The 27,691-nt window shown below is 41.5% G+C and overlaps 1 protein-coding gene across 5 annotated transcripts in view; it reads left to right on the top strand.

Annotated features, from left to right (window-relative positions):
- CACNB4 (calcium voltage-gated channel auxiliary subunit beta 4) overlaps positions 1 to 27,691 on the top strand; it is a 190,853-nt gene that overhangs the window by 113,746 nt on the left and 49,416 nt on the right. For all 5 annotated transcript variants that reach the window (XR_007359150.2, XM_048869761.2, XM_048869762.2 and 2 more), the window contains 2 exons: positions 23,412 to 23,531; positions 25,213 to 25,335. Coding sequence is in view for 4 of the 5 variants with exons in the window: in XM_048869761.2 (XP_048725718.1) it covers positions 23,412 to 23,531; positions 25,213 to 25,335 (243 nt within the window). In the remaining variant the exon portion in view is untranslated. The remainder of the gene's footprint in view (positions 1 to 23,411; positions 23,532 to 25,212; positions 25,336 to 27,691) is intronic.

The raw sequence follows: 27,691 nt of genomic DNA, 5'->3' as shown, positions 1-27,691 counted from the left end.
TCAAATCTTGTTCAGACCAGAACTTCCAAACAATGTGGTGTGGTACCAGGGGAGATCATAGGCTAGATCTGGCCCTAGGAGTTGAATGATTTAGCAGCAGTCCCAGTACTGTTGCTTGCTGCTTCAGTAGGAGGGCTGCTTTGCCACGTCTCCTCTGTGTAGTGTGACAGGGTCAGGCCAGATGGCTATAGGAGAGTAACAGAAGGCAGATATATTAGCCCCAGGCTAAGTAGATCCCTTTCCCCGGGGTAAGGTAACAGGGAAGGTTCTAGAACAATCAGGAACCTTCTGGAGACAATTAAGATTGGCTACAGGTGTTCTAATCAGCCTATCAAGAAGCTGCTAGAATCAATTAAGGCAGGCTAATCAGGGTTCACTTCAGTTTGTGGTGTGCGTGTGAGGAGTTGGGAGCAAGAGGCACTAGGAGCTGAGAGTGAGAACGCGGACTGTTGGAGGACTGAGGTGGGCAAGCATTATCAGACACCAGGAGGAAGGTCCTATGGTGAGGATAAAGAAGGTGTTGGGAGGAGGCCATGGGGGAGTAGCCCAGGGAGTTGTAGCTGTCCACAGCTGTTCCAGGAGGCACTCTAGACAGCTGCATTCCACAGGGCCCTGGGCTGAAACCCGGAGTAGAGGGCGGGCCCAGGTTCCCTCCAAATCCTCCCAACTCCTGGTCAGACACAGGAGGAGTCGACTGGACTGTGAATTCAGAAAAACGGCCAAGCTGAGGGCTGCTGTGAAGCTCCAAGGCGAGCAAATCCGTCAATAAGCGCAAGACCCACCAAGGTAGAGCAGGAACTTTGTCACAGTAGCTATGTGTAAAGTGACTAGAATCTCAAGTCCATGCTGTTGTCAGATTTTTAAAGGAGGAGCAATAACTATTAATGTGTGTAACTGCATTACCTAGGGAGGTGGTGGAATCTCCTTCCTTAGAAGTTTTTAAGGTCAGGCTTGACAAAGCCCTGGCTGGGATGATTTAATTGGGGATTGGTCCTGCAGGGGGTTGGACTAGATGATCTTCTGAGGTCCTTTCCAACTCTGATATTCTATGATTCTAACTGTGCACACTCAGAACCTGATTCAGCAAAGTTCTCAAGAACTTTGGAAAGACATGGAAAAACTCAGTCAACAGGACTTAAGTATGTTCTCAAGTGCTTTGCTGTCCCAGTGACTGATTTAAGCACATAATTAAATGCTTTGCTGAATCAAAGCCTAAGCTAATATATCAGGGCAGGCCTACACTACTGCTTAAGGCAATCTCACTTGTGTCACTCAGGAGTGTGAAAAAGACCTGAGTGACGCAAGTTACAGCGATTTAAGTGCTATCCACATTGGTGCTGTGTCAGCGAGAGATGCTCTCCCGCTGACATAGCTTCCACCTCTGGCGGAGGTGGAGTAATTATGACAGGAGAGCTCTCTCTCTCCCCCGTCGGCATAGCGCGTCTTCACCAGGCACACTAGAGCAGCACAGCTGCATCAGTGCAATTGTGTTGATGCAGCACTTCAAGTGCAGACCTGCCCTTAGTCTCTTATTATACAGTGGAAGCTGGTGATCACTGATTGGAAGCAGCCAGGATTTTTACTCCTTGTATAGCATTGCACAATTAGTATTAGGTACATTTTTGTGCCTGTGTATTTGTGTTCTGAATGTACTTCTTACCAACAGAGGCAGGATATTAGATTAGCTAGATCAATACCCTGATCCATTATGGCCACTCATATATTCCTACAAACACCTTTTTTCGGACCAATGTAATGAAAACACTGATAGACCAGTAACTAGAGCATCACTGATGTAATTCAGTTCTGATAATTCAGCTCACTTTGTTCACTTTTGTATTCTATGTACAGGATTCTGTTTTGTGACACTGAAAAATGAGGAGTCAAAGTCTGGTCTTGGCAAATTAGCATTTCAGACTCTAACATGAAAGGTGAACCAGTGTGCTTTGTACACAAAATTACAAGCCTCTCAAAGGACATTTCAGTTTTTAAAAGCTAAATTTTAAAGTCCTTTAAAATTAATTTGATAACAATCAGAAAAAGGAAAATTCTTAAAGAGACTAAAATATCCCAGCAGACTCTAATTAACATCTATGTGAATATGCATATATCTTTTTATCTATATAGATGTAGTATGTATGTATACCTACTGAATATAAAAACACATGTATACCTCTTAATAATTTTCGCTAGCATTATTTCATAAGATGATGATTGTATTTTGGCAGTGAATATTTTTTTAGCCATTTCTTTACTTAAAAGCAAAACACAGTGTGTTGGAGTGAAGGCTGTTGGATTTAGAAAACACGACTACGAGAATTGTAAGGTCAGAAAATAATAAGATGATGAAAAGCGATGTTAGAAAAATTGCCCTATTTTCTAATCATTAGTATTCACAAAGGAAAAACATGCTTTGAACACTTAGTAATTTCCAAATTCCTGAGACACCTTATGAGTTGTCTTAATAAGATTACCAAGCACAGAGAAGGAACTAATTACTACTGATGCAAAATGGTTATGCAGGAGGTGGGTTATGCAGGAAGAAAATTAGTTGGGTGGGAGCTGAGCCTTGTCTCGTTTGGACTTTCAAGAGCATGGTCACGTTGTCTCTTGGACTGAGAAAATATTTGAGTACTTTGTGATTTATTAAAAGGTCCTGCTTAGCTGTTGTCTCCCTGCAGCTCTGTTTTGCCTGACTATTTAACATGGCTGCAGCAGTGATGTATTTGATACCTCTGGAGAATGATAGAAGTGTACATAGGGGCTGTGCCGACATGGTAACCTACAAAACTGATCCTCCAGCCGTTCCTCATGGGAGTAGTCCCTTGGCTTGTGGTTTGAGCATTGGCCTGCTAAAGCCAGGGTTGTGAGTTCAATCCTTGAGGGAGCCATTTAGGGATCTGGGGCAAAAATTGGGGATTGGTCCTGCTTCAAGCAGGGGGTTGGACTAGATGACCTCCTGAGGTCCCTTCCAACCCTGATATTCTATGATTCTATGATTCTATGTGAATAAGGATTGTAGGGTTGGAAATCATGGGTGACATTCTGTGGTGCCCCTCCAAGAGGCAGCACAGAACTCGCAGCCAAAAAAGACTGAGGGCCAAGATGTCTTTAACCCATCTTTGCGCTTTCCTGATTCCAGGTTAGGGTGACCAGCTGCCCCGATTTTATAGGGACAGTCCCAATATTTGGAGCTTTGTTTTACATAGGCTCCTATTGCCCCCCACCTGCTGTCCCAATTTTTTATACGTGTTTCATGGAATACAACTATTCCAGGCTGTTCTGGGGGCTGAAATGGCCACCAGTGTAATCTGGGCACCCCACTGGGCTGAAAGTTGCATTAGTCCTTCTTGGGATGTCTATGGTGGCCTAGAATGCCACTTCCACCCCCTGCAGGTGGGCTCCAGCCCCACCCCTGAAACATCTGCTGCTCTAGTGCTTGTGAGGGGTCCTCTACACAGTGCTAATGCAGAGGGACTTCTTCCCCATACACCAACGGGCCTTTCTGGCCACTGTAGCATGGTAATAATCTCACCCTATCTATACAGGTGCCTCACTGGTTTCTGTTTGCCTAGTCCTGTCCATTGATTAAACTTAGCTAGCTGCCCTGGGAACTAATACATAATGAGTGCTAAATGCGTCCAACCCTAGAAGTTTGGGGTTTGTTTAAAAGGTCCTACTGAATCTTCACAAGCTAAATCTCTTTGCTCCTCTTCTCTTCTAAAAAATACTCTACCCTGTACTTTATTCAACAGCCGAGTGAGCTAACCTGATTGTACAGCAGTGTATGCTCTCGAGCCATTATTGGTGTCTTACAGAGGATGAAATCACCCCTGTGCAGAGGATCTATACGCTATTCAAACCCTATTGTTAGATGGGATTTGTGGGATGCTAAGGTCTGGTGTTAGCTGTCTGCACAGGGATGAATTTCACCCACAATGAACAGGCCTTTCAGATAAGAAAGGAGCATCTCATTCCTTCAAATGGGGTATGGCTGTGAGAACAGCGTTATAAATATCTGTACATATTTTTCAGTAATAATGCCAAGATTATGGATAGTTGCTAAGGGGCTGAGCCTGTTGGGGGATGATGATTTCATGTGAGATGCTGAATGTCCTCAATTCCTATTGAAAGCTAGTGGGAATTGAGGGCATTCACTACCTTGCAGGATTAGGCCCAATTCTTCATTGCAGCTGTTTGAAAGGAAGATGAGTGACTGGCTGGCAAGCAGTTTTCCTGCTAATGAGGAAAAAAAAAGCAAACTTGTTTCCAAATATATCTGTTGATTATGTATTTGTCCTCTGTAGAAATTATCTACTCGTTAAAGTGCAGCTCTGTCTGAAAAGTAACTCTGTAAAAATGCATCATGAAGTTTCATGTGTTTGTTGTTCCTCAGTTATTTCCATACTACTGTATAAATGTGCTCAGTTTACAAGGGCATGCCTTGGAAACTAAACCAGGGATCTGAGAATCAATCTGGGCTCTTTCTTGCTAACACATCATCACTAGTCATAAAGATTCTGCAAGCCAAAATTTGAACTCTTACCCTTGTGCAACCCTATATAAGTAAATAACAGCGGCTGGAACTTACTTAATAATTCTCTTGATGTGTGAGCCAGAATAGATGTCCCCCTTCAGGCAGCAGCCCAATAAATTTCTCCTCTCCTTCCCTCTTCTTTCTCTCCCTCCCCTCTCAAGGGCAACATCCCTCTTGTCCTTCTTAGGGTTGTCTGGAGACTGTCACATTAACAGGGAGGGGATTTCCATGCAGCTTTCTCTTCACATGGGACAGACAGCTCCTACCCTGCTGACAGTGCTGTGTGCAGAGCTTCCTTCTCTGGAGCAGGGAGTTGTCCTGTGATGAGTGAAGAGAACGCTGATCACTGTGTTCTCCCTGCAGACACAGATGTGTGAGAGACCATTGTGTGATGCAGCAATGTAAAACGATGTATAATTATGATGTGGTATGAGATACATTAGTTGATTGCAGAAATTCTCAGGAGTAGCAACCTTCTATAGTCTTTGTATAGAAAAGATGTATTGTTTGGTGGATAAAATAGGTCTGGGAGTCAAGACAGCTGTGCTTTCTTCCTTGTTTTGACTTGCTGGGTGGCCTCCTGTCTTAGTTTATCCATATCTGAAATGGGCATACTCACCTATATCACATAGGTGTCCAGTGACTGAATTCATTTTGTCAAAATGCTTTGATCAAGATCCTTGGATAAAAGCTGCTACATAAGTGCAAAATATTATTGTAATGCTAGCGTGTGGGTTCTTCCGTGAAGTGTTCAATACAGTGTGTGCTCATCTGAAACTCAGTGAAAAGCAGGGTTTCATTTTCCCTTCCTGAAAGTTCTCGTTCTCTCTCCCTCAGAACATGATCTTTCCCTTAACTTAATGTAGGGAATGAAAAAAGGAAAGTTAAACCTTGTTAAGATGGTTCCAGCTGTCCGTGCATGGTGCCTGTCTCACAGCTTTATAAAGAACAAGAGATCACCACATATCCTTTCTTCTCAGTGTTCTTTTGAGGCTTCAAGACACTGGCAGTTGTAACAAATGAGGTCTTTATTTTCTTCTTCCTTGCCCTCTGAGTCTCAAGAGATTTCTTTCACATCTCACTCGATAACACCCTTTCTTGCCTAGCGAAGTTAGATTTCACCTAGCTTCCTTTATTCTTTTAGTTTCTGCATTTTTCTTTTGCAAGCAGCTCTTGGCTTTTTTTGGACAGTGTTTGCTGCCCTTTTTTCCTCCTCCACTTGCTGTGCTCCCGCAGATCTGCTGCTCACTCAAAGTACCAGGCTTTTTTATTTTTTAAGAACAAATGAGAGGCGACATTGTTAAAGATATTTGAGAATTTCTTTTATCTGCATTTCTAAAACTCAGCTCAACACTTTCTTGTTTCACAAATGTTCCACTTTCCCAATTATCCAGTTTTTGCTCAGCTTCTTTAATTCAGAAGGTACCAATGTACCTAATGGATGAATTCCTGGCAATAAATTGCATATATCTGAACGTACTCAGAAAACTTTCCAATCTGTCATGTGTTTGCATTTTACAGATAAGGATAGGAAATATAGGGGGACTTCTATTTATTTATTTATGTATTTATTTATGTATTTATTTATAGGAGTTAGGGGAACTTTATTCATGCCTTCTGTTGGCATGAGTATAGTTAAGTGGTAATAAATTATGGCTTTGCAGTATACACAGCCATAAATGGCTGCTGTGATAAAATACTGAAGATGGGTCAATCATTTAATCAACTGCAGAAGTTATTTCATTATTACACATCAAGTCATAATGTCAACAGGGTGGTTAAGGTATGTGCTGCCTGTTTCACTGGCGCACAGCTAGTGGCATGGCTAAGAGACATAACCGAGATCTGGGGTTTAATGGAGGTTTGGGCCTGACTTTAGAAGTGCGGAGCATGTACAGTGCCCTACCAGGAAGATCTTTTCTTATAGTTTCATTGTACTGGAAAGATGAGTGTTTAGTATTTCTATACAAGTAGATTCACCCTTTTCAGATTGAGTTACACTATGAGATATGCTATAACTAGAATGTGAGGCTCCCTGTAAGTATAAGGAATATATTCAGAAAAATAACAGTGAGTTTTCTTCTATTGAGAAAGAATGGGTTTGTATGTACAGCACACAGGGTGCCCAGATGTCCTGATTTTATAGGGACAGTCCCAATATTTGGGGCTTGGTCTTATCATAGGACTGGAAGGGACCTCAAGAGGTCATCTAGTCCAGTCCCCTGCACTCATGGCAGTACTAAGTATTCTAGACCATTCCTGACAGGTGTTTGTCTAACCTGCTCTTAAAAATCTCCAATGATGGAGATTCCGCAACCTCCCTAGGCAATTTATTCCAGTGCTTACCTACCCAGTTTTTCCTAATGTCCAACCTAAACCTCCCCTGCTGCAATTTAAGCCCATTGCTTCTTGTCCTATCCTCAGAGGTTAAGAAGAACAATTTTTCTCCCTCTTCCTTGTAAAAACCTTTTATGTACTTGAAAACTGTTATCATGTCCCCTCTCAGTTTTCTGTTCTCTAGACTAGACAAACCCAGTTTTTTCAAAAAGACAAGGAGTACTTGTGGCACCTTAGAGACTAACCAATTTATTTGAGCATAACCTTTCGTGAGCTACAGCTCACTTCATCGGATGCATACTGTGGAAAGTGTAGAAGATCATGCTTTGTGTGTATATAAAAAGATCTTCTACACTTTCCACAGTATGCATCCGATGAAGTGAGCTGTAGCTCACAAAAGCTTATGCTCAAATAAATTGGTTAGTCTCTAAGGTGCCACAAGTACTCCTTGTCTTCTTGTGAATACAGACTAACACGGCTGTTACTCTGAAACCAGTTTTTTCAGTCTTCCCTCACAGATCATGTTTTCTAGACCTTTAATCATTTTGGTTGCTTTTCGCTGGACTTTCTCCAGTTTGTCTACGTCTTTCCTGAAATGTGATGTCCGGAACTGGACACAGCACTCCAGTTGAGGCCTAATCAGTGCGTAGTAGAGTGGAAGAATTACTTCTCCTGTCTTGCTTACAACGCTACTGCTAATACATCCCAGAATGCTGTTTGCTTTTTTTTTTTTTTTTTTTTTGCAGCAGTGTTGCACTGTTGACTCAAATTTAGCTTGTGATCCACTATGACTTTTTTTGCCTCTGTTTTCACTAACAAGGTCAGCTCCCAGACTGCTACGCTGGGCATCACAAAATGGGGAAGAGATGGACAGCCCTCTGTGGAGATAGAGGTGGTTAGGGACTATTTAGAAAAGCTGGACGTGCACAAGTCCATGGGGCCGGACGAGTTGCATCCGAGAGTGCTGAAGGAACTGGCGGCTGTGATTGCAGAGCCATTGGCCATTATCTTTGAAAACTCGTGGCGAACTGGGGAAGTCCCGGATGACTGGAAAAAGGCTAATGTAGTGCCAATCTTTAAAAAAGGGAAGAAGGAGGATCCTGGGAACTACAGGCCAGTCAGCCTCACTTCAGTCCCTGGAAAAATCATGGAGCAGGTCCTCAAAGAATCAATCCTGAAGCACTTGCATGAGAGGAAAGTGATCAGGAACAGCCAGCATGGATTCACCAAGGGAAGGTCATGCCTGACTAATCTAATTGCCTTCTATGATGAGATTACTGGTTCTGTAGATGAAGGGAAAGCAGTGGATGTATTGTTTCTTGATTTTAGCAAAGCTTTTGACACGGTCTCCCACAGTATTCTTGTCAGCAAGTTAAGGAAGTATGGGCTGGATGAATGCACTACAAGGTGGGTAGAAAGCTGGCTAGATTGTCGGGCTCAACGGGTAGTGATCAATGGCTCCATGTCTAGTTGGCAGCCGGTATCAAGTGGAGTGCCCCAAGGGTCGGTCCTGGGGCCGGTTTTGTTCAATATCTTCATAAATGATCTGGAGGATGGTGTGGATTGCATTCTCAGCAAATTTGCGGATGATACTAAACTGGGAGGAGTGGTAGATACGCTGGAGGGGAGGGATAGGATACAGAAGGACCTAGACAAATTGGAGGATTGGGCCAAAAGAAATCTGATGAGGTTCAATAAGGATAAGTGCAGGGTCCTGCACTTAGGACGGAAGAACCCAATGCACAGCTACAGACTAGGGACCGAATGGCTAGGCAGCAGTTCTGCGGAAAAGGACCTAGGGGTGACAGTGGACGAGAAGCTGGATATGAGTCAGCAGTGTGCCCTTGTTGCCAAGAAGGCCAATGGCATTTTGGGATGTATAAGTAGGGGCATAGCGAGCAGATCGAGGGACGTGATCGTTCCCCTCTATTCGTCATTGGTGAGGCCTCATCTGGAGTACTGTGTCCAGTTTTGGGCCCCACACTTCAAGAAGGATGTGGATAAATTGGAGAGAGTCCAGCGAAGGGCAACAAAAATGATTAGGGGTCTGGAACACATGAGTTATGAGGAGAGGCTGAGGGAGCTGGGATTGTTTAGCCTGCAGAAGAGAAGAATGAGGGGGAATTTGATAGCTGCTTTCAACTACCTGAAAGGGGGTTCCAAAGAGGATGGCTCTAGACTGTTCTCAGTGGTATCAGATGACAGAATGAGGAGTAATGGTCTCAAGCTGCAGTGGGGGAGGTTTAGATTGGATATTAGGAAAAACTTTTTCACTAAGAGGGTGGTGAAACACTGGAATGCGTTACCTAGGGAGGTGGTAGAATCTCCTTCCTTAGAGGTTTTTAAGGTCAGGCTTGACAAAGCCCTGGCTGGGATGATTTAACTGGGAATTGGTCCTGCTTCGAGCAGGGGGTTGGACTAGATGACCTTCTGGGGTCCCTTCCAACCCTTATATTCTATGATTCTATGATTCTATGACCCCCAGATCCCTTTCCACGGTACTCCTTCCTTGGCAGTCATTATCCATTTTGTATGTGTGCAACTGATTGTTCCTTCCTAAATGGAGTACTTTGCATTTGTCCTTATTGAATGTCATCCTATTTAGTTCAGACCATTTCTCCAGTTTGTCCAGATCATTTTGAATTTTAATCCTATCCTCCAAAGCATTTGCAACCCCTCCCAGCTTGGTATCGTCCATAAGCTTTATAAGTGCACTCTCTATGCCATTATCTAAATCATAGGTGCCTATTACCCTGCACCCTCTGTCCCAGTTTTTCACACTTGCTGTCTGGTCACCCTAACAGCACAGGACTGGGAGCTAGGCTGTGCATGGATCTTCCATAGGTGCACACAGATGGTAGTGGATGGGAGGGGCCCATAAACTCTTCCTCCCTCCCTTTCCCCTCCCTGTTCCATCCAAACTTCAATGAGGCATATGTTATCTGAAAGGAATAGGTAAGAAACTCCCTCCCTGTGGCTGGCCAGCAGTTGGCCAGGCACGGAGTGGAGTATGCCTGTGGGATGGTGCATGATGTATTTCCCTTCATCCCCCAGAGCTCTACCTGGGGTGATGCAGCTCTGCATAGCTGCCAGTGTAAGTTAATGCCTTCAAGGCACAATCTGCCCGAAAGTATTATTGTCCAGTGATATAATAATGATATAGCATTGTAATAAGCATTAGAACAGAGGAGGGAAAATGTGTTAGTGAGTAAGGGAAATAGGAAATTACTGTCAAGAGCATATGATATACGTTATCCTAGCTGTTTAGTGTTTAAAGGGTTAATATTTCTGTGGTTCTTGTATATTCCTCCTTCTGCAGGCTAAGACTCCAATCATTCAAATAGAGGAGATGAAAGAATAAGTACTCTGTGGTGGTGTTTGCCTCAGAAGTGAACATCTTTATCTTAGATGGCAGTAATGCAGTTTATGTCATTTCAGTCATGTGATAGTGAAACTGTTGAGTGATAAAAAAGGATATCAGCATGTGTAGTTTAGCAGCAGAATGACAAGCTACAGGCAGGTTACACTGTCCAGCTCTAGGTAATGTCAGAAACTGCTTCTTATAGTTAAGAAGGATAATACTTGATGTCCCTTTGTTAGTGTAAGCAGATGGTAATTGAAAGGTGTTTCATATTTACAAGGTTGTGACCCCATACTGAGCTAAGTAAACTCAGAGTTAGGAGGCCAAAGGTGTTAGAGCAGGATACTGTTATTACAGAACTAACAGGAAGCGCTGTCAACTTATTATCATGAAACTAATTGGGCTAACAATATTACTCATTTAGAATGAGCTCTTCCCTCAGCAAAATGAAGTTGTTGTGGGATGGTGAGTTTTGAGAGTAGGGATTAGTTTAGTATGGACCCGTTCCTAATATGCTTATTCAGACCAAATACTTTTTGAAGTTAGAATATTTGGCCTCTTTAAGGTGCTTAAAAGTAGGTCCTATATGGTTACAGAAAGCTACCATATGCCTGTGAATCAGTAACTGTATAAAATCCCTGCACTCTGCAGAAACCATTCCATGATATCAATATTTATTATTCAAGCCTTTGGTAAAGCTACTGACAGCTGGAGGAATTACCAGCTGCACATGAAACTAAAAGTGTTTGTATGCCCGATTAATCATGAATGGCTGTATTCAATAGGAAGAAATGTTTTCTGATTTTTGCACAGCGGAAGTCCCAAAAAATGAAAGCCACCTGATAACTTGCATTGAATTCAACCCTAAGTGGCTCATAATATCCAGCCTTCTTTCCGTAATCTGTATACTGGCCTAGAAATGAAATTTCAATTTCTTTCTGTGTGGAAGTTTAGTATTTCATGTCCGGGCTCTGATAACTAAAACAAAGCAACTCTGTTAGTTTCTCTTTGTAGTTCCAATGGAAATTCGAGATAGAAAAGACTTAGAGGTATTAGGTTAGATTGTCAACTCTTAGGGGCAGGGACCATCTTTTTGGTCTGTGTTTGTACAGCACCTAGCACATTGGGGTCCTGGTCCATGATTAGGGTCCCTAGGTGCTACAATAATAAGTAAATGATATCAGTTATCACCATGCAAAATTCCTTTCCAACTCATGCAGGATTGTACCATACTGTATATTATTTTAGTACTTTGATTTGGTATTAGTGACATAACCAGCAATAAACAAAGGACTGGAGGAAACGTTGTGTCCATTTTATTGTGACTCTTACATGGTCTGAACAGGAAGAATCCAACTCATGCAGCCACCCCAGTTCATAGAGTCCTGGACCAGAAATGGTACATTTTGGCAAATTTCGCCTGGTATATTTACTTTTCTTTTCCTCCTTTCCTTATATTAAAGGACTGAACAAAAAAGTGGGGGAGAGGGGTTTGAACTTGTTTCTCAAATGAACCTCATTCTATTATTGACTACAGTAGTTGGATTCTCTTGCCTGTCCCTCTACCACATGATGTTTTCACTATAGGGTCTTCTATGATACACACAGTACATTTGGTGTCAGTTATCTCCTCCTGTTCCTTCTATTTCAGACTGGATTAAGAGAGGGAGAATTTTATTAAAACCTTCACTCTGGGTTCCTCCCTTCTTCTGTATAATTAATTCGGGAGCAATGCCATAACTTTCTGATGAGACCAAGTCAATGATTAAGCATTTCAGTACCAGCCCAAAATTTGAGCCATGAATCTCTTGGAGTAAACTCAGCCCAAGTTGCAAGTGAATCTAGGCCCATTTATGGCTTTAGATGGAAACCAGGCAAAACTCTCTTGTTTTGGCTGGGTTTTGCTCTGAGCTTCCAGGTCTGTTTGATTCAAGAAACGGCATGAGAATGAACCCACATGAACTGAAACTGGGGGTGGGGGTGGGGGAAGGGTTTGTGTTTAACCCTGTAAATCAAACCCAGTGAGTTTCAGCTAGGCTTTCCTAAGCCTTTCATTTACTCTCTAGACCAGCTTAAGGTATAGCATTGATGGGCTTCATAAGAAGTGTCTTTGAGATGCTGCCTGGCCAAAAGAGACTGAGAATCTTTTCATGAGGGTCAGAGAGAAAAATTCCTTACTTATATAAACATGAGGTGTCTGTAGTTAATCTTAAGAAATCCTTGTGGTTGGACTAGATGCGTTATGCATACTGTTTTTTATTTTAATATTATTTTTTATCCTCCTCTCAGTTCTTAATTAATTAATTTTGGTTTTAATTCAGTCTGAATTATTAAAACCAATTAAAACAAAAGTCTTGAGTCTGAGGCTTTTGTTTTGGGAATTTCAGCCAGACAGTCCCAAAGAAATGAAACATCCCTTCTAACCCTAAGGAGAGAGAGAGAGAGTGTAAAGGGAGGATGCCTGCAACCTATCCACACTCAGGATTCCCTGTCATAAAAGGTCCTGGACTAGGGAGTCCTCTCCCATTGGGAGTGTCACTATCAGGGTTTCTGTCGGATGCATGCCTGTGAAATGTCTGTAGGTCACTGAAGATGAGAAATGATTTGTGTATTACAGTAGTGCATAAGAACCCCAATCGGAGATCGACTCCTCATTTAACTTGGCACAGTACAAGCACTTAGAGCTTTCGGAAGCCACATCCAGTCCTTGTCTAGAAGAAAGCTCTTCATGGTATAGTGTATTTGAGAGTGACGGGGAAGAACAGGGAAATGTGTGTGGAACCTTGAAGCACTGCGGAGGGCATTGAGGAGGATGCTGAGGGAGGGAGAGCACTCCAAAGAAGGACTCTGCATAGCAAAAAGCTGGATGCCTGTGAGTTTTGTGGGCTTAGTTATAGAGTTCGAGGGCTACTCAAGAACAGGAAGTCTCTCTACATCATGCCTGTGGAGCTTTGGGGTTTAGCAGGACCCAGTGTCGAGTGCAAAGTCACATGTCTCCCCGTACATCTATATATAAACCTGCTGACCTTGTCCTGAAGTGTCTGGAACCCATAGCTCCCTTCTGCACTTTTCGAAGTTCTTCCTAAACACAGTGGTTTACACCCCAACCCCCACTTTTAACACAAAAACTGGTCATATGGCTGTTTGGGAAAGGGTCTGAGGACACAAGCCACATGTACTTCTGAGGTGGTGCTATAGCAGTCATATTTCACCCTAATAATACAGGGACCACCTCAGCTACCATTTAACGCCATTAACTCAGTGTGTTTTACAATGGATGTGGATTCCTTCCCACATCCCAAAGGCAGAGCCTGAGCCCTAGGAGGGGAAAGAGAGATTCTGGCTGCTGCCAGATATGCGGTAGTGTGAATGGGTGGTTGGAGGAGCAGGCTGGGCTGAGCCTCTAACCATTTCTGGATCTCAGACAGTCACTTAGACCAGGTGCACTTCCCCCCATTTCCCTTCTCAGAGCCATGTGGGGGCAGGAATGCTACTCCACCACCCTCTCCAAGGTGGAACTCTCGGAGGAGAAAAGAGGTCTCTCGTTGGTGTCAGAGATGTAGGTGGAAGGTGGCGAGGGCAAAAAACCTCCAGGGGGGTAGACTCAGTCTCTACCTAGCCACTCCCTGGATATTGTCATTGACACTGTTCGTTTGAAAGCTCTCTGGGACAAGGACTTTGTCTTCCTACATGCTATACAATGCATTGCATGTTCTGGCTGCTACCGAAATACAAGTAATAAATAGTAATTATCTGGTGGTCTATGTGGCATCACTCAGGCTGCATTGAATTGTTTGAAGCCACTATATTCAGCATCAAGGCAGGACCCTGGGAACTGGGTCTGCCATGATTCATGGGGGCTGAAACTCAGCCATGAGATGCTAGATGTTTGCTTGGAGGTGGAATATTTAGGAGGGGTACATTAAGGATTCACTTTGGGGGAGGAACTCAGGGGAAGAGCAGGGAGAGAGTCAGTGTAGGAGGGACTGATGATTTAAAAGTGTCCCAAATTTTTCTTGGCTCTGGCCTCTGACCATATTAAGACTCCAGCTGATCACACAGAATAATTAATTGTCTGGAGATATACTGCCTGCTACCTGAAACTTCCTTTAAGGAAGTATTGGCATTTTAGCCCTTTGGGGTTTCAGAGTTGAGCTCTCTTTTACCAGGGACCTTATTGCTAAGTCACTCCTAACAACAGCTACTTTGACGTTGGAGACTGGGGGAGGGGAGAAAAAAAAGTTGGCTTCCCCCTTAAATGGCATGTATGCTTTATTAAAGGTTGTGAGTGGTGAGGCCATTTTCTGTGGGGCTGTTTGCTCAATGTCTGTTTATTTCTGGATAGAGAGATTCACTCAAAATGTCCTTCTTAACAATTCTGTAGTGTCCACAAGAATAGGACTCCCACAATGAGAAGATGCAGCTCTATTGTCTGTTGCACTCTCTTGCTGTATATAAAAGGCTGAATCAAAAATGAAACCAAAAATCACTTGACGCTCCCCAGTCAGACAAAAAGCTCTCTCCCTTCCTTAGCGAACTTGAAAATCACTTTATGAGGCCTTCTGCAGGCAGGGCTTCGGAAATGTGTGGAGCAGAATGCTTCCTGGCTCTACACACAGCTTGCCTTTCTGAGGGATTGCATATTTTTTGGAGCAGTTCAATGGAATGGTAGCTAAACCACGCTCATTACATGGGAGATAATATCATTTATGAGGGACAGGTGTTCAGATGTGTGTGATATTTGTGGCACTCTGAATTTGAAACAGTTTATTCTTGGCACCATTGTGATCTTTATTCTGTTCCTTTTACGGACGATATTCTTCTCTTGTCTCCTATAAGAGGTCGGAAGGCTGCATTCTCTTCTTCCCATACGAACCCCAAAATCATGGGGGCCAGTGGAGGGAGTGCAAGCTAGCCAGAGGTGTGCATGTATGTTCAGCAGAGGGGCACTCATTATATACCCCTAACTACAGAAACATTATTTAATTCACCATCCTTGGTATCACTTCAAATCCCAGTGTTTTTTATCTGTCTTGTAAAGATGAACTATAACAATTAATCCAATACGGTGGTAGAGGAGAACAAAAGAGGGGGAAGGTAATTAATGAAAAGAAAAATGAGCTCATCCACAAAAGCAGGAAATAAAACTGCTATCAAAAAGATATTAAATGAGCCGTACAATCCAGGAGAGATTATAGCTCTGTTGAAACCTTTTCAGATTGTTAAAACTGGAATGTTCACAACAGCTATTGTGTGTGGTTTATCTTCACAAAGATGTTGGGTGTCTCATAGGGTTGCCAATTTTAGTTGGACATATTCCTGGAGATTTCATCACATGACATAAACTTTAATTAAAGATTAATCTTTAATTTCTGGAGGCTCCAGGACAATCCTGGAGGACTGGCAACCCTATGTGGTCTCAAGGGGAGGTAGACAACAAAGTGATATGGCAGTTCCTATGGTAACTGCTCCTTGCATAGTGTGTACCAGGTTAATAAATTATATACATTCTAGGTAATTTGTTGGCATTGACTCTCAAAGCTCCTTAACCCCAATAAGGGACCTTTAATTTATGTATTCTTTGCTTTGTATTTTGAAAGGCAAATATTCAGTTCTTATCTGTGCACAAGGCTCACTATAGAAGGAATAATTTTGAGGCCTCCCTGCCATGTAAAATTATGGATGTGTGCTGTACAACCAGCTAGCTGATTCATCCAAAAATATCTGCTGGCTGACAGAGGCTATATAATATAAATTAAAAAAAAATTAAAAGGTCCTTTGATGCAGTGTCAGGGTACAGAGAGAGAGAGGGAGAATGGATTCAAGAGTTTTGAACTTCTTTCTTTTTTGGACTAGCACTTTGTGTTGACGTAATTTGCTTTTCACTCTGTGGTCATGTAGGCAGTTACTCTCTCCCACCCATGAGGGCAAAAAACCAAAACAAATAAATCCCACAAACAAACAAACTATATATTTTTTTTTTTGCAGTGTTAAAAGCTGTTTGAGCTGGTGACTGGGCCTTGAAGATTATTATAATTATTTGATTTATTTACCATTTTTATTATAGTAATGTCAGCAGCTATAATCAAACTCAGAGCCCCATTATGCTGGGTACTGTACAAATATAAAGTGCAGGACAATCCCTGTCCCCAGAAGATCCCAGTATAAATAGAGACAAGATAAAGGGTGTGGTATACAAAGGGAATGGAGATGCAAGACATGGGTGAGCTTATTAGGAACACCAAGGGTGGTACTGAAATGAATTGGATCACTTGCATGAGTAAATGCTCCCCAGTATGAGTGAGGTTTCATGATCTGAGTCGCAGCAGAAGACTGGGAGTCAGGCCTACTTTTTAATTTTTTTGACTGTCACTAACTATTTGGTCATGTTTCTGCCCTATATAGTGTTAGCACTTTGGGCATGAGCACACAGTACGCTGAAGAATACATATTTTTGTTACTCGCCTTTGGTTGGTGCCTCTACCTTTCCCTCCCATCCCTATAGTAGTGAAGCATTTTCTCATTTGAAACTTCTTTCTTCTGATTCATCATCACCTAACTTGTATTCCTGGGATTGAGGAATTATTATTATTTGGCACATTATTGTTTGGCACATCTGTGTGGAGTGGGGTCATAAATGTGACTGTAACACTCCCTGATCTGCTGTTGTCCAACCACCAACCAGTATTGAGGAACAACTGAGAGCAGCCTCGTGGTACTGGTTGGTATGGTTAAGCTGGCTTTAAGACTGCTTTGTGCTGCCAGAGCAGTGCAAATCAGCCCTAGCATGGCATACTACTGCAAGCACTGGAAGCTGCCCCCAGCATGTATAACTGTTTCATGAAGTTACCAGGCAATCCATATGGAGCCATGAAAAATCAGACCCATAGGATGCGATTGTCTAGGTAAACCCCTGTATTTCTACATTCGCTACAATACCATCCACAGATTCTCAGCTCAGCTTCCGTGTGCTCTTTTGATTTGTGTCATCTCTGTGACGTGTGCTGTACTCTGTTCTTACCCACTTTCCAATGAACAAAAGATTTAAAAGGAAAATCACATGGTTGAAAAGGGCATGGATGATGATCAATGTCGGCCATTCCTGATGAGTGGTGTTGGCCCTGTCTTCGGCCTTGGGCTTACCAGGGTCTGGTGCATTCTTGTTGCATTAAATTATGCTGTGTAGGGCTCCAACATCTTGGAAGGAAGCCAGTTCCTACCACCATAAATTGTAAATGTTTATTATATCTTTTGATTTAATATCTGAAGACTGTGATATTTTTTCCCCTTTCTGCTGCCATTGAGCATTTGTTGCATGTACAGTAATAGTAGTAATGTTTAGCAGTGATATAGTGCTTTACATCTTCCAAGTGTTTTACAGACATTAACTAAGTGGCTGTTACCTTTGTCTGTAACATAGTTGGCCACATGTTCAAAATTCCATTGTTCTCCTCTCCTCTTCTCCAAGAGCTTTAAACAATCAAGACACTGGAACTGAGGATAGTCTACTGATGCCTTTTGATTGATTATGAGAAAAACATTGTTATATTTCCCTTAGTGCTAAGATTTAAAATTGAGGGTCAAATCTTGCCTTCAGATGCACAGAATGACGGGAGTAGCTGGGAGCCACAATGCAGATAAGCAGAATACCTCTTTGGTGCTTTAATACCTTAAGGTAGTATGTCTGGGGAAAGCCCTGAGATGCACTATGTCCAAAAGGAGGCTGTAAGAAGAGCAGTGTGTCTCACTCCCAAGCCAATACAGGGCATATACATCAGGAGCTAGTGGTAGTCTTCAGCAGATTGGTTCAGTTTTTGCCAGCTCAAAGTTTTAGAAGGGACAGGCTCATCTCCTGGCAGAGGCCTGCCCTTCACTGGCAGGATACACACCTTCCCTTTTTGCTGATTCTTCCAATTCTTCTCTTTCTGACTGTGCTTGCTGGCCAGAGACAAAGAAGGCTTTGGCCTTAGAAAAATAATGACTTCTCTGACCCAATGAAATCATAGCTGAAAAAATTTAGTATATCTGGTCAGAACATTTTTGTCTAAATGAAATGTTCATTGTGTTTTGTTGGTAGGAGTGAGACAGGCTGTCCCGCTCAAGAGCGTGGTGGGTAGAGCACTGGCCTGGGATGTGGGAGAGCCTGGTGGAAGTCCCTGTTCTGCTCGATTCAGAATGATATGGGATGAAATCTGCTGTGTATCAGGTAGAGCAGGGATTTGAACGTGGGTTTCCCACATGCCTGGCCAGTGCTCTAACCACAAGCTTATAGAACACACACGAACCCCTCTCCCCTGAAATTTGACACATTTTCTTTGTGAAAATGTTACTAATGGGTTTTTTTTCCAGTGCAGAATGAAAACAAGCTTTGAAACCTTGAGAGTTGCTGCAAAACTGAATTGTCATCCTTCAATCGTTTCTACTCATTAGTTCATATTGGGCCAAATTTGACTCTGAGATGCATGTAATCTGCTCCTGCCTGTGCCATGCCTTGATACCATGGTGATGGGCATATTATAAATGGATTAGATAGGGTCAGGGTGCATCCCTCTGTGGCTTATTACCTTTACCAGATGATACTAACAAGTAGGAGTTCACATCTCTTTCAAAATGTATTAAATTAAATAGGAAATAAGAATATTCACAGCTACAAAAGAAAGAGTAAAAACTTACATGTGATACCTTCCCTCATACTTCATAAACCAACCAGCAGCTGCCGCAGGGTAGGGAGAAAATTCCCCTCCAAAGGCACAGTATTGCATCAGTGTCCATGGGGGTGAAGGGTTGAGGTGGTATGGCTATTACAAATTCCTCTGTCATGTATGATATTGGCTGAAGTCAAAGACAAGCTATTGGAGCAAGTGGACCAAAAATGGACAAAGCCCTGGCTGGGATGATTTAAATGGGTATGGGTCCTGCTTTTGAGCAGGGGGTTGGACTAGATGACCTCCTGAGGTCCATTCCAACCCTGATATTCTATGATTCTATGACCACTGGTCTAAGCTGCTCTAGCAATTCTTAAAACTGTTCCCATCTAGACAGTGAGTTACAGACATTACTGAAAACTTCAACATATGTAAGGTTTAGGAGGGGAATATTTTCTGTGGGGGTTCCTTCTCTTTGAGAGGCGCTTCCATCTTGCTACTACAGGAAGCACAAATAAATGGAATATACAATGAATATATTTCCATTCTTGATGGAGCAGGAGTGGAGCCATTTTCTACTCCTTGTATCCTATCAACATCACCACCAACAAAATCCCAGTTATTTACTTTTATTATCAGAAACCAGTAGTTTCATCCATTTGGAGAAGGCCTGCGTCCAAAATATCCCTGTCAGGAACTTCAGGCGGCTGGAGAAGCCCACTCTTAGATATATGCTAATAAGAATGAAGAATTGATTTTGTTCTGGTTTGGTTGTCAGTATGACTTAAGGATCTGAAAACGAGTAACAAAGGGAGGCTGAGAATATACCTTTAAGTAAGTGAATGGCTTTATTGTCCAGCTATATAAAACTGCCAATGCCTCTTGCTACGGCTGGTAATACAATGTAAGGTTTGATTTGTGTATTATGGGCCAGATCCTCAGCCCCACTAAGTCCCCTTTCTGACACTTGGAAGCTAGGGATGTCTGGTGTTGGAGAAAACCTTGGCTGGGATACAGTCAGCTCTCCCATGCTCTCCCACCCCATTCCAAAAGGTGAGTTAGAGTTGAGAGGGGGATGGAAGGAGGCACAACCAGATCTTGCTGTACTCCAGAGATCTCTGCCTGTGTAAAGGCCGCTCTAAATTGCACTGAGAGACAAACTGTTGACCCCCAATAGGGTGGCAGGGAAGTGGAGAGAACCCACCTATGGCTTCTCCCCAGGTGCACCATGCAAACATAAGATGTACCTGATGATTCAGGCCTATGCCAGTACAATATCCTGGAGCATGTTAATTACTATGGCTACAGAGAAGACTGTATGTGATAGCGGAGGGAATGGCAACTTAACCATGTCTACATGAAACACTCCATACTCCAAACAATGTAGTACAGTCTTTGAAAGGTCTGAAGCTGGAGGGGAAATAGTAAGATGCTACAGAGAATCAGTACCACAAAGTACTTTTTTTGGCTCTAGTTTTCAAATAGGCCTATAATGCAGTGTTGCCAACTCTCACAACATTACTTGCGAGTCTTGCCACATTTGATGTTTTTCCTCAAGTCCCAGCCGCTGGAGTCATATGATTTCATGAGAATCTCCGCTTTTATCTAAACAAAAGTAAGTTTCTAATCCTTGCAGATGCAGAGAGAGGCTACAAAATGGGAAGCCTAAAAGCTCAATATAGAAGGCAAATCAAACCCCCCCAAATTTTTTAAATTTTTTTTATATATTTTTTAAAATCCCATGATTTTTATTCCAGTCTCAGGATTTTGGAATCCTTGGGGTTGGCAGTACTACAAACTCAACTTCTGACTTTTTGCTGACAATCACATACTCAAATAACTTTGTCATAAAATATGCCCCAAATGATTTTCAGGTGCAATCAGGTACTTATATGTCTGGGCACTTATTTTCCCACAATTATTTGCTCCCTTAGACTTGCAGCTTCAGTTATTGTGGGTGCGAAAACACAGGCACCCAGCTCAGAGTCTGCCTTTGAATATCAGCCCATGTGTTACTTCAGTAGACAGGATCACTGGACAAATGCTGTGATTTCCAGACAGAGCTGCAGATGTGCTTTATGCCATAGTTGCTTTGTTTTTAACTTAAGTAGCTAGCTGACTGTCTTATATATGTCCTTAAAATATTGGGTCTACAGCCTGACTAAGTTGTTACAATCAGTTTGTTCCAAAACTTCGTCATCGTGTTTCTTTAAATCTCACACCTTTGAATATCCCTTTGGGTATGTCTGATACTCGCATCAGAGCATACCTGACTGAATGCTGCTGTACTTACGTGGAATTTATGATGAGAGTTCTGAGAATTACTGTTGATTTAACCTCGGTCTCTACTTATTTTACTTGTCTAAGATCACTGCCAAATACAGTTATGCTGTTAAATACCTTCAGACACGAAAATATACTGAAATGACATCACCATAGAATAAATAGGATATTATTTATCATAGCAGTGAAGATCAGTTTTTAAAAGGCTTTTTTAATGTATTTGTATCTGAATTGATTGAGTCATGAGTTAATTTAAAACTCTTGTAAAAAATTGTGATGAGACAAAATAGTCATCCATTTGACAAAAATAGATTTTTAATGGCTTTCCTGGATGAGAAGATGATTTTTTTCAGTTTGCTACTGAAAATGTGATCACTTAGAAATGTGATCTGTACTTATTGGCCAACACTTCACTAAACACAGAAGATCCAGTTAATTAATGCTTCTCTCATATAAAATTCTATAATATTTTACAGCGATGGTCACAAACAGCGTGGTGTAGAGTTCCTGTGGAGCTTTTGATCGTTAGTGTACGGTACTAGATCCAGCTTCTGCATGGAGATCTGCATGGATAGACTCTTATGCAGTCCTGTTGACTTAATTGTTTTCTCATGGATTCAAGGATGGTTTTGTTTGTATGATTAGGGTCCTAGCGTTGTGCTTTTCTGAACTCAGAAATGTGCAAAATATGTAGATATAAAAATGTGTTCGTGAGACTAAATTATGCCATTTACATATGGGTTTGTACTCTAAACTTTATATATTATGTGCTGATATTTAAAGTATTAATTGCCATTGCATTCAAGTTTGTAATACAGAACCTCAAACATTTGTAATTGTGCAAAGCTACACATGGTGTGTCATAACCATGCAGAATCTGTAACTGAAATAAAATTAACCACTGCTATTGCTGGGTGCTAATACATTAAACCAACTGCAAATTAATCAAATGCCAAACCAAATAGTACCTGATTCTGAATAACTGGAGTCAGTGGGAGATTGGGAATTTCATTGGGCACAGGATCAAGTGCGGAAAGAGGAAGGAAGTTTGGTAGCAAAGGCATTACTCACCTAAACAAGGATAAAAATAGACATTCCTCCTGTTCGGGAAATGGAATGGTCATGTGCATATCCTTACCATGGGAGATTTACTTGACTACAGGACCAAATCCTAGAGCTTAGCATTTTGCAGGATCTGGCCACTCCAAAAATAATTTTAACGTGTCTTTTTGACATCCTTTTTAGAACTGAGGCACATCTTTATTCAAATGAAGAGTCATGCAAGTAGAATTGAGCTCTAATTTTGCTAGGCATCTGGGGTCTATTTTGGTTTTTAGATTAATAATATTTGCACTTTGTACATTCTTTTGTCTTTCTTACAAAATCAGGCCCCTATCCCGCAATTGGATCCATGAAGGCATGAAGGTACATTTGTGCCGATCTAATTGCAGAATCAGGACCTCAATGTCGAGTTGCTGCTTATAAAGGGGAGTGTAAAAACACTACTGGTTGTAGATTGTGCCACCCATCCTGAATAGTGACTTGAACAAGACATCTTACTGTACAGTATATCCTGTTTCTTCCCCTTGCAGACTGATGTATACCCCTTCTGGTTCATGTATCATCCCTATCTTATGTCATTGCATAGGATGCATTTGGATTTATGTGTTCCATTGTCAAATAACTTTTAATAGTATGTTCTGGCATTTGGCCACTTTTGCTTCTTGATTCCCGAATGTTTGTGTTTAGGTATGATGCATAGAATAATTCTGAGTGCTGCTGGGTACTGAGTAAAGTATTTATGTATCACTAATATATTTACACAGAGAAGTGATTTTTAACTGAGCCATATAGTAATCTGATTCTATCTGATGTGATGTAACCTTTGATGGAGAGCTGATCTTTAATCTAAGGCTATCACACAGGATTTAAATATTGTAATAGGTTGTTGTGCTGTGCCCAGTGCTGATTGCCTTATGATGCATACCCATAAGAGAGACTAAAATACTGCACATGTTCTGAGAAAGAGAGAGATTTCCTTTGGAATTTTGTGTTTTTCAGAAAAATAAAAATCTATAAAACCACTTAAATTCCTAACTATATCCTGTACAATTTCCTATCAGAAATAATACAAAAAATCTACATAACAAAATTCAGGAAAGAAACACTTGAGCAATGTTTTGTGAATTTGGCTTGGATTCTTCTAAGCAGCATATAATTTCTCTTAACGATGTGCTCTTCTTTCTAGGGATCAGCAGATTCATACACAAGCAGACCATCAGATTCTGATGTATCTTTGGAAGAGGACAGAGAAGCAATCCGCCAGGAGAGAGAACAGCAAGCAGCTATTCAGCTTGAAAGGGCAAAGGTGAATTCTTCTTTTCAGCTTTAATAATAGCAAAGTTATATGGCATTTGGTTCCACGTCAACCTTTGCATAGTGTTAGAATTCATTCTACAGGTTTATAATGGTGATCATATAATTTGAAAATAGCTTGTCAACCAATACAAGATGCTAGAAGGGGAAATACCAAATATTTTCACAAAGAAGATACTACCTAAAACATAGAGCCAAATCCTGCTGTCACACCCATGCAACCTTGTGTGTGTTGGTAGGTCCTACATGTGTAAATGAGAGTGGAATTTGACTCTCTTACTTAAGGAAAGAAAAGGAGAACAACATAAGAGACTTCTACCACATTTTCATAGCAATGTGCTTGACAGTTTTTTGAATTTGTATTTGGTCCAGGTGGTCACCCTACGGATGAGCTGTGGATGGACTGGATGTAAATATAATGGGACAAATACTGCCCTGTGATGTGTGTACATGAGTGCCATTCATTTCAATTGCCATTGTACCAATATAGTCAGATATAGGATTTTGACCCAGTGGCTGCAAATTAGTCCTTTTTTTTGTTTCTCAAAATGTTGGTTACTTGATTCACCCTGTGAAGAAAGGGGCTGCAGATGACAAATGTTCTGACAGAGCGGTCAGGCATTCAGATACTTCAGTGATGGTGGTGACAGTAAAATAAATTGGGGGTATGGATAGATACATTCCGGAGGGATTTTTCAGCAGTGGAAAGCAGGCAGTGTTTTCAGGGCCACACTTTTCCAGGGGTTCTTGAAGGAGGCCAACTTCAGAGAATAGTTGGGACACTGCTGGGAGAGGCTTGTTAAAAATGATACACTTTCTATGGGGTTTTAGACTGTCCTACAGAATTTAATAGAAAATTCTATCCCTTCTATAGATGATTTTAAAAAGCTTGTAGAAAGGCTCCCTCATTTTCTATTAAGTTCTATACATTTTTGGATTAATTCCTATAACACCTATTACATTTCTGTAGAACCTTCCTAGTTTCATTCCTATTAAATTCCATAGGACTTTTCCATAGGTCTGAATCAGCATATCTCCCTGTGGCTCTGGCCACCCCACTGTCTTGGTCAGCTTCACATACTTTTGAGGAAGTTTTAGGCAACCCTTGGCCCCCCCAGCAGAAAGGATTTTGTAGGTACCTTGTGATCCTGTGTTCCTCACAAATGTCCTGCTACTCAGGGCATACAGCCCATTTTACACCAGCAGGAATTAGTCAGAATACTAAAGTACTTTGTAGCCTACATCTTATGTAGGATCCAGAGTACTTTGTAGCCTACATCTTATGTAGGATCTTCCATCACATTTCATGCCTTAGGACAGAAAAGAATCTCTGCAAAGGAAGAATTTTCTGACCTAGTGTACCACACTCCACTGGATGCATTGTAGAGGGAGGAATTACCTTCCTTTGAATTATTCTATAAGTGGATTGATACCGATGGATCAATTCTCTTTTGTAACAAATCACATGGCTCAAATTTGAACCTGATGTAAGCAAGCACAACTCCATTGACTTGTGTGGAGTTGTGTCCGCTTACATTAGGTCTGAATTTGGGTGTATGTGCCAATGCACAACTAGTAAATTTTTAATTTGATACAGCACACTAACTCTTGAATCTAAAAAGTACAAGAACACTTCTGTAATATGCTTGTGACATGTTTTTTTTTGTTCCTAGTCTAAACCTGTAGCGTTTGCAGTTAAGACTAATGTGAGTTACTGTGGCGCACTGGATGAAGATGTTCCTGTCCCAAGCACTGCCATCTCTTTTGATGCCAAGGACTTTTTGCACATTAAAGAGGTAACTACAGCATGCAATTATTCCTCTGACCTGCCAACAACTAAAACCTAAGCAGTCAGATATGAGCCACGCAAGACAAAAAGGAAAGCTGAATAGCAGCCAGCATTACACAGAGCATCTGTTTGATTAGCAATAACATCCAGGATCATTCATCCTTATCAGGATTCCAGTGCCATGAAGCTGTATCTTGTACTATTAAGAATTTGAAGCTACTAATTCATTGTCAGGTCTTAAAAGCATGGAAGGGAAATCATGTCTTTGTAGATTTTTAAAACCACTTGAACTTGATGGATATAGATTTTGTTCTTCACTAAAGCAGTGAGATTGAGACCGGTAGTAGATAGCCAGAGAAAGGACACCTTGAGCCAAACAGTGGAATTACACTGGCTTACACCAGGTCTGCAGGTAGCCACCTAGGGAGGGCCTGTAGAAGAGGACCTAGAATAAGAGAGTAAGAAGAAGCATCTGTAGGAAAGCTTTCTGCCTTGGGACATAGGGTTCATCTACACAACAAATGGCAGAGTCCCAGAGCCTGGGTCAACTCATTCAGGCTCACAGGGCTCAGGCTTCTGCAGTAAAAACAGTTGTGTAGATGTTGCAGCTTTGGCTGGAGCTGGTTACTGCCTGCACTTCACAGCCCGATCTGCAACATCTACACACCTATTTTTAGCATGGTAGCCTCAGCCCTGCAAGCTTGAGTGAGTAGATCTGGGCTCTGAAGCTCAGTGCCAATCACTGTGTAGGTGTATGGGGAGAGACTGAAAGAAATGAGACCTCAGAGCAGAGAGGGGAGCTAAGGTGTAGGGGCACCATCCTAAAATGCTAACTAGAGAGAAAATCATTTTTACTGTATGTTGAAGATATTTCCTGCAAATTTTCTCTGGGCTTCCTAAAGTGAACCCACAACATGTGCATGTGCAACATGTTGTTTTGCACACACACATGCAGGTTTAGAACTTGCAAAACAAGATTGATCCATATATTCTGTGGGTTGATTTTTAGGGGGCCTGATACCACTTCAGCTCAGGAGCCTTTAGAGGTTTTCCCATCGATGTTTTACAGTCCTGCGATTTTTGAAATTTCTCTTATCAAACAGCTCCTAGTTGTAATCCCTTGGAATTTACTAGAATGGCAATTCTCCCTTCTCCTTCCAATACACAAATATTGTCATTGTATTTTATGAATTTACAAAACAAATTCTAATATAGCCCATTTTATTGTTGATGCAAAACATTATATATGCAGAACTTTGTACATTTTCCAGCACAGATATTTTTACCTGTAACAATCCATCTAAAGATGCCAGAAGTTGTGGATGTTACTCTAAAATGGACAGCCAGGAACAAGATCAATTTAAAAATGGTCGGCTGGTACTTTAGTTGGTGATTTATTTGTGAAATTCCCAGAAAGTAGGGTCTTGCAGTTCAGCCTACAGTTTCTGAAACGAATTCTTTGCATCAGTCACCACTGCAGAGGATGTTGGGAAGACACCCACATAAGAGCTATTTTTTGGGTGACAGATCTGAAGTACTGTCCCAAATTGATGTGTCAGTAGAAGAGGGTTTAGTACGAATTGATAAACTAAACAGTAATAAGTCACCAGGACCAGATGGTATTTGCCCAAGAGTTCTGAAGAAACTCAAATATGAAATTGCCGAACTACTAACTCTGGTATGTTACCTATCACTTAAATCACCTCTGTCCTAGAGGATTGGCAGGTAATTAATGTAATGTCAATTTTTAAAAAGAGCTTCAGAGGAGATCCTGGAAATTACAGGCCAGTGAGCCTAAGTTCAGTACTGGGAAAACTGGTAGAAACAGAACTTTCAGACACATAGATCAACACAATTTGTTGGGGAAGAGTGGAACAGTCAACCTGGCTTTTGTCTGAGACAAGATACTGGGCTATGTTTTTAAACTAGCATATTATAATAGTATATAACAAGTTTTTCTGCGGTTTTCATTATCCTTTGTTTGGAAAGTGAGGAAAAATATACTTTTGCTAGGAAGTTATTGAGGCCGAACTTTCAAATTTGAGAGCCTAAAGTTGGGCCCCTAAATAAGTGGTCTGATTTTTTTTTTAATTGGTCCTGAGCCGGTGCAGATCTCATTGACTGCAAATAGGAGCTTTAGAATGTGTTTGTTTAGTTGCCCAAGAACGAATTTAAGTGCCTGAGAGTTTGGGGCCAGGGAACTGATAATTTAGAGAGATGGGGGTATACTTGGCTTCCTCACTCATTTTGCAAACAAATCTTTGACTTATTTTTTTCTGAAAGTATTAAAATGGGATTGATACACACTGGCTTTAATTATGTATAACCTCTCTAGGAAAACAAATATTCCTTTTGAAATATGG

This window comes from Caretta caretta, chromosome 11, assembly GCF_965140235.1.
Source record: "Caretta caretta isolate rCarCar2 chromosome 11, rCarCar1.hap1, whole genome shotgun sequence".
Lineage (NCBI taxonomy): Eukaryota > Metazoa > Chordata > Testudines > Cheloniidae > Caretta > Caretta caretta.
Note: the sequence above shows the minus strand (reverse complement) of the source record. Positions and strands in the feature narration are given on the sequence as shown.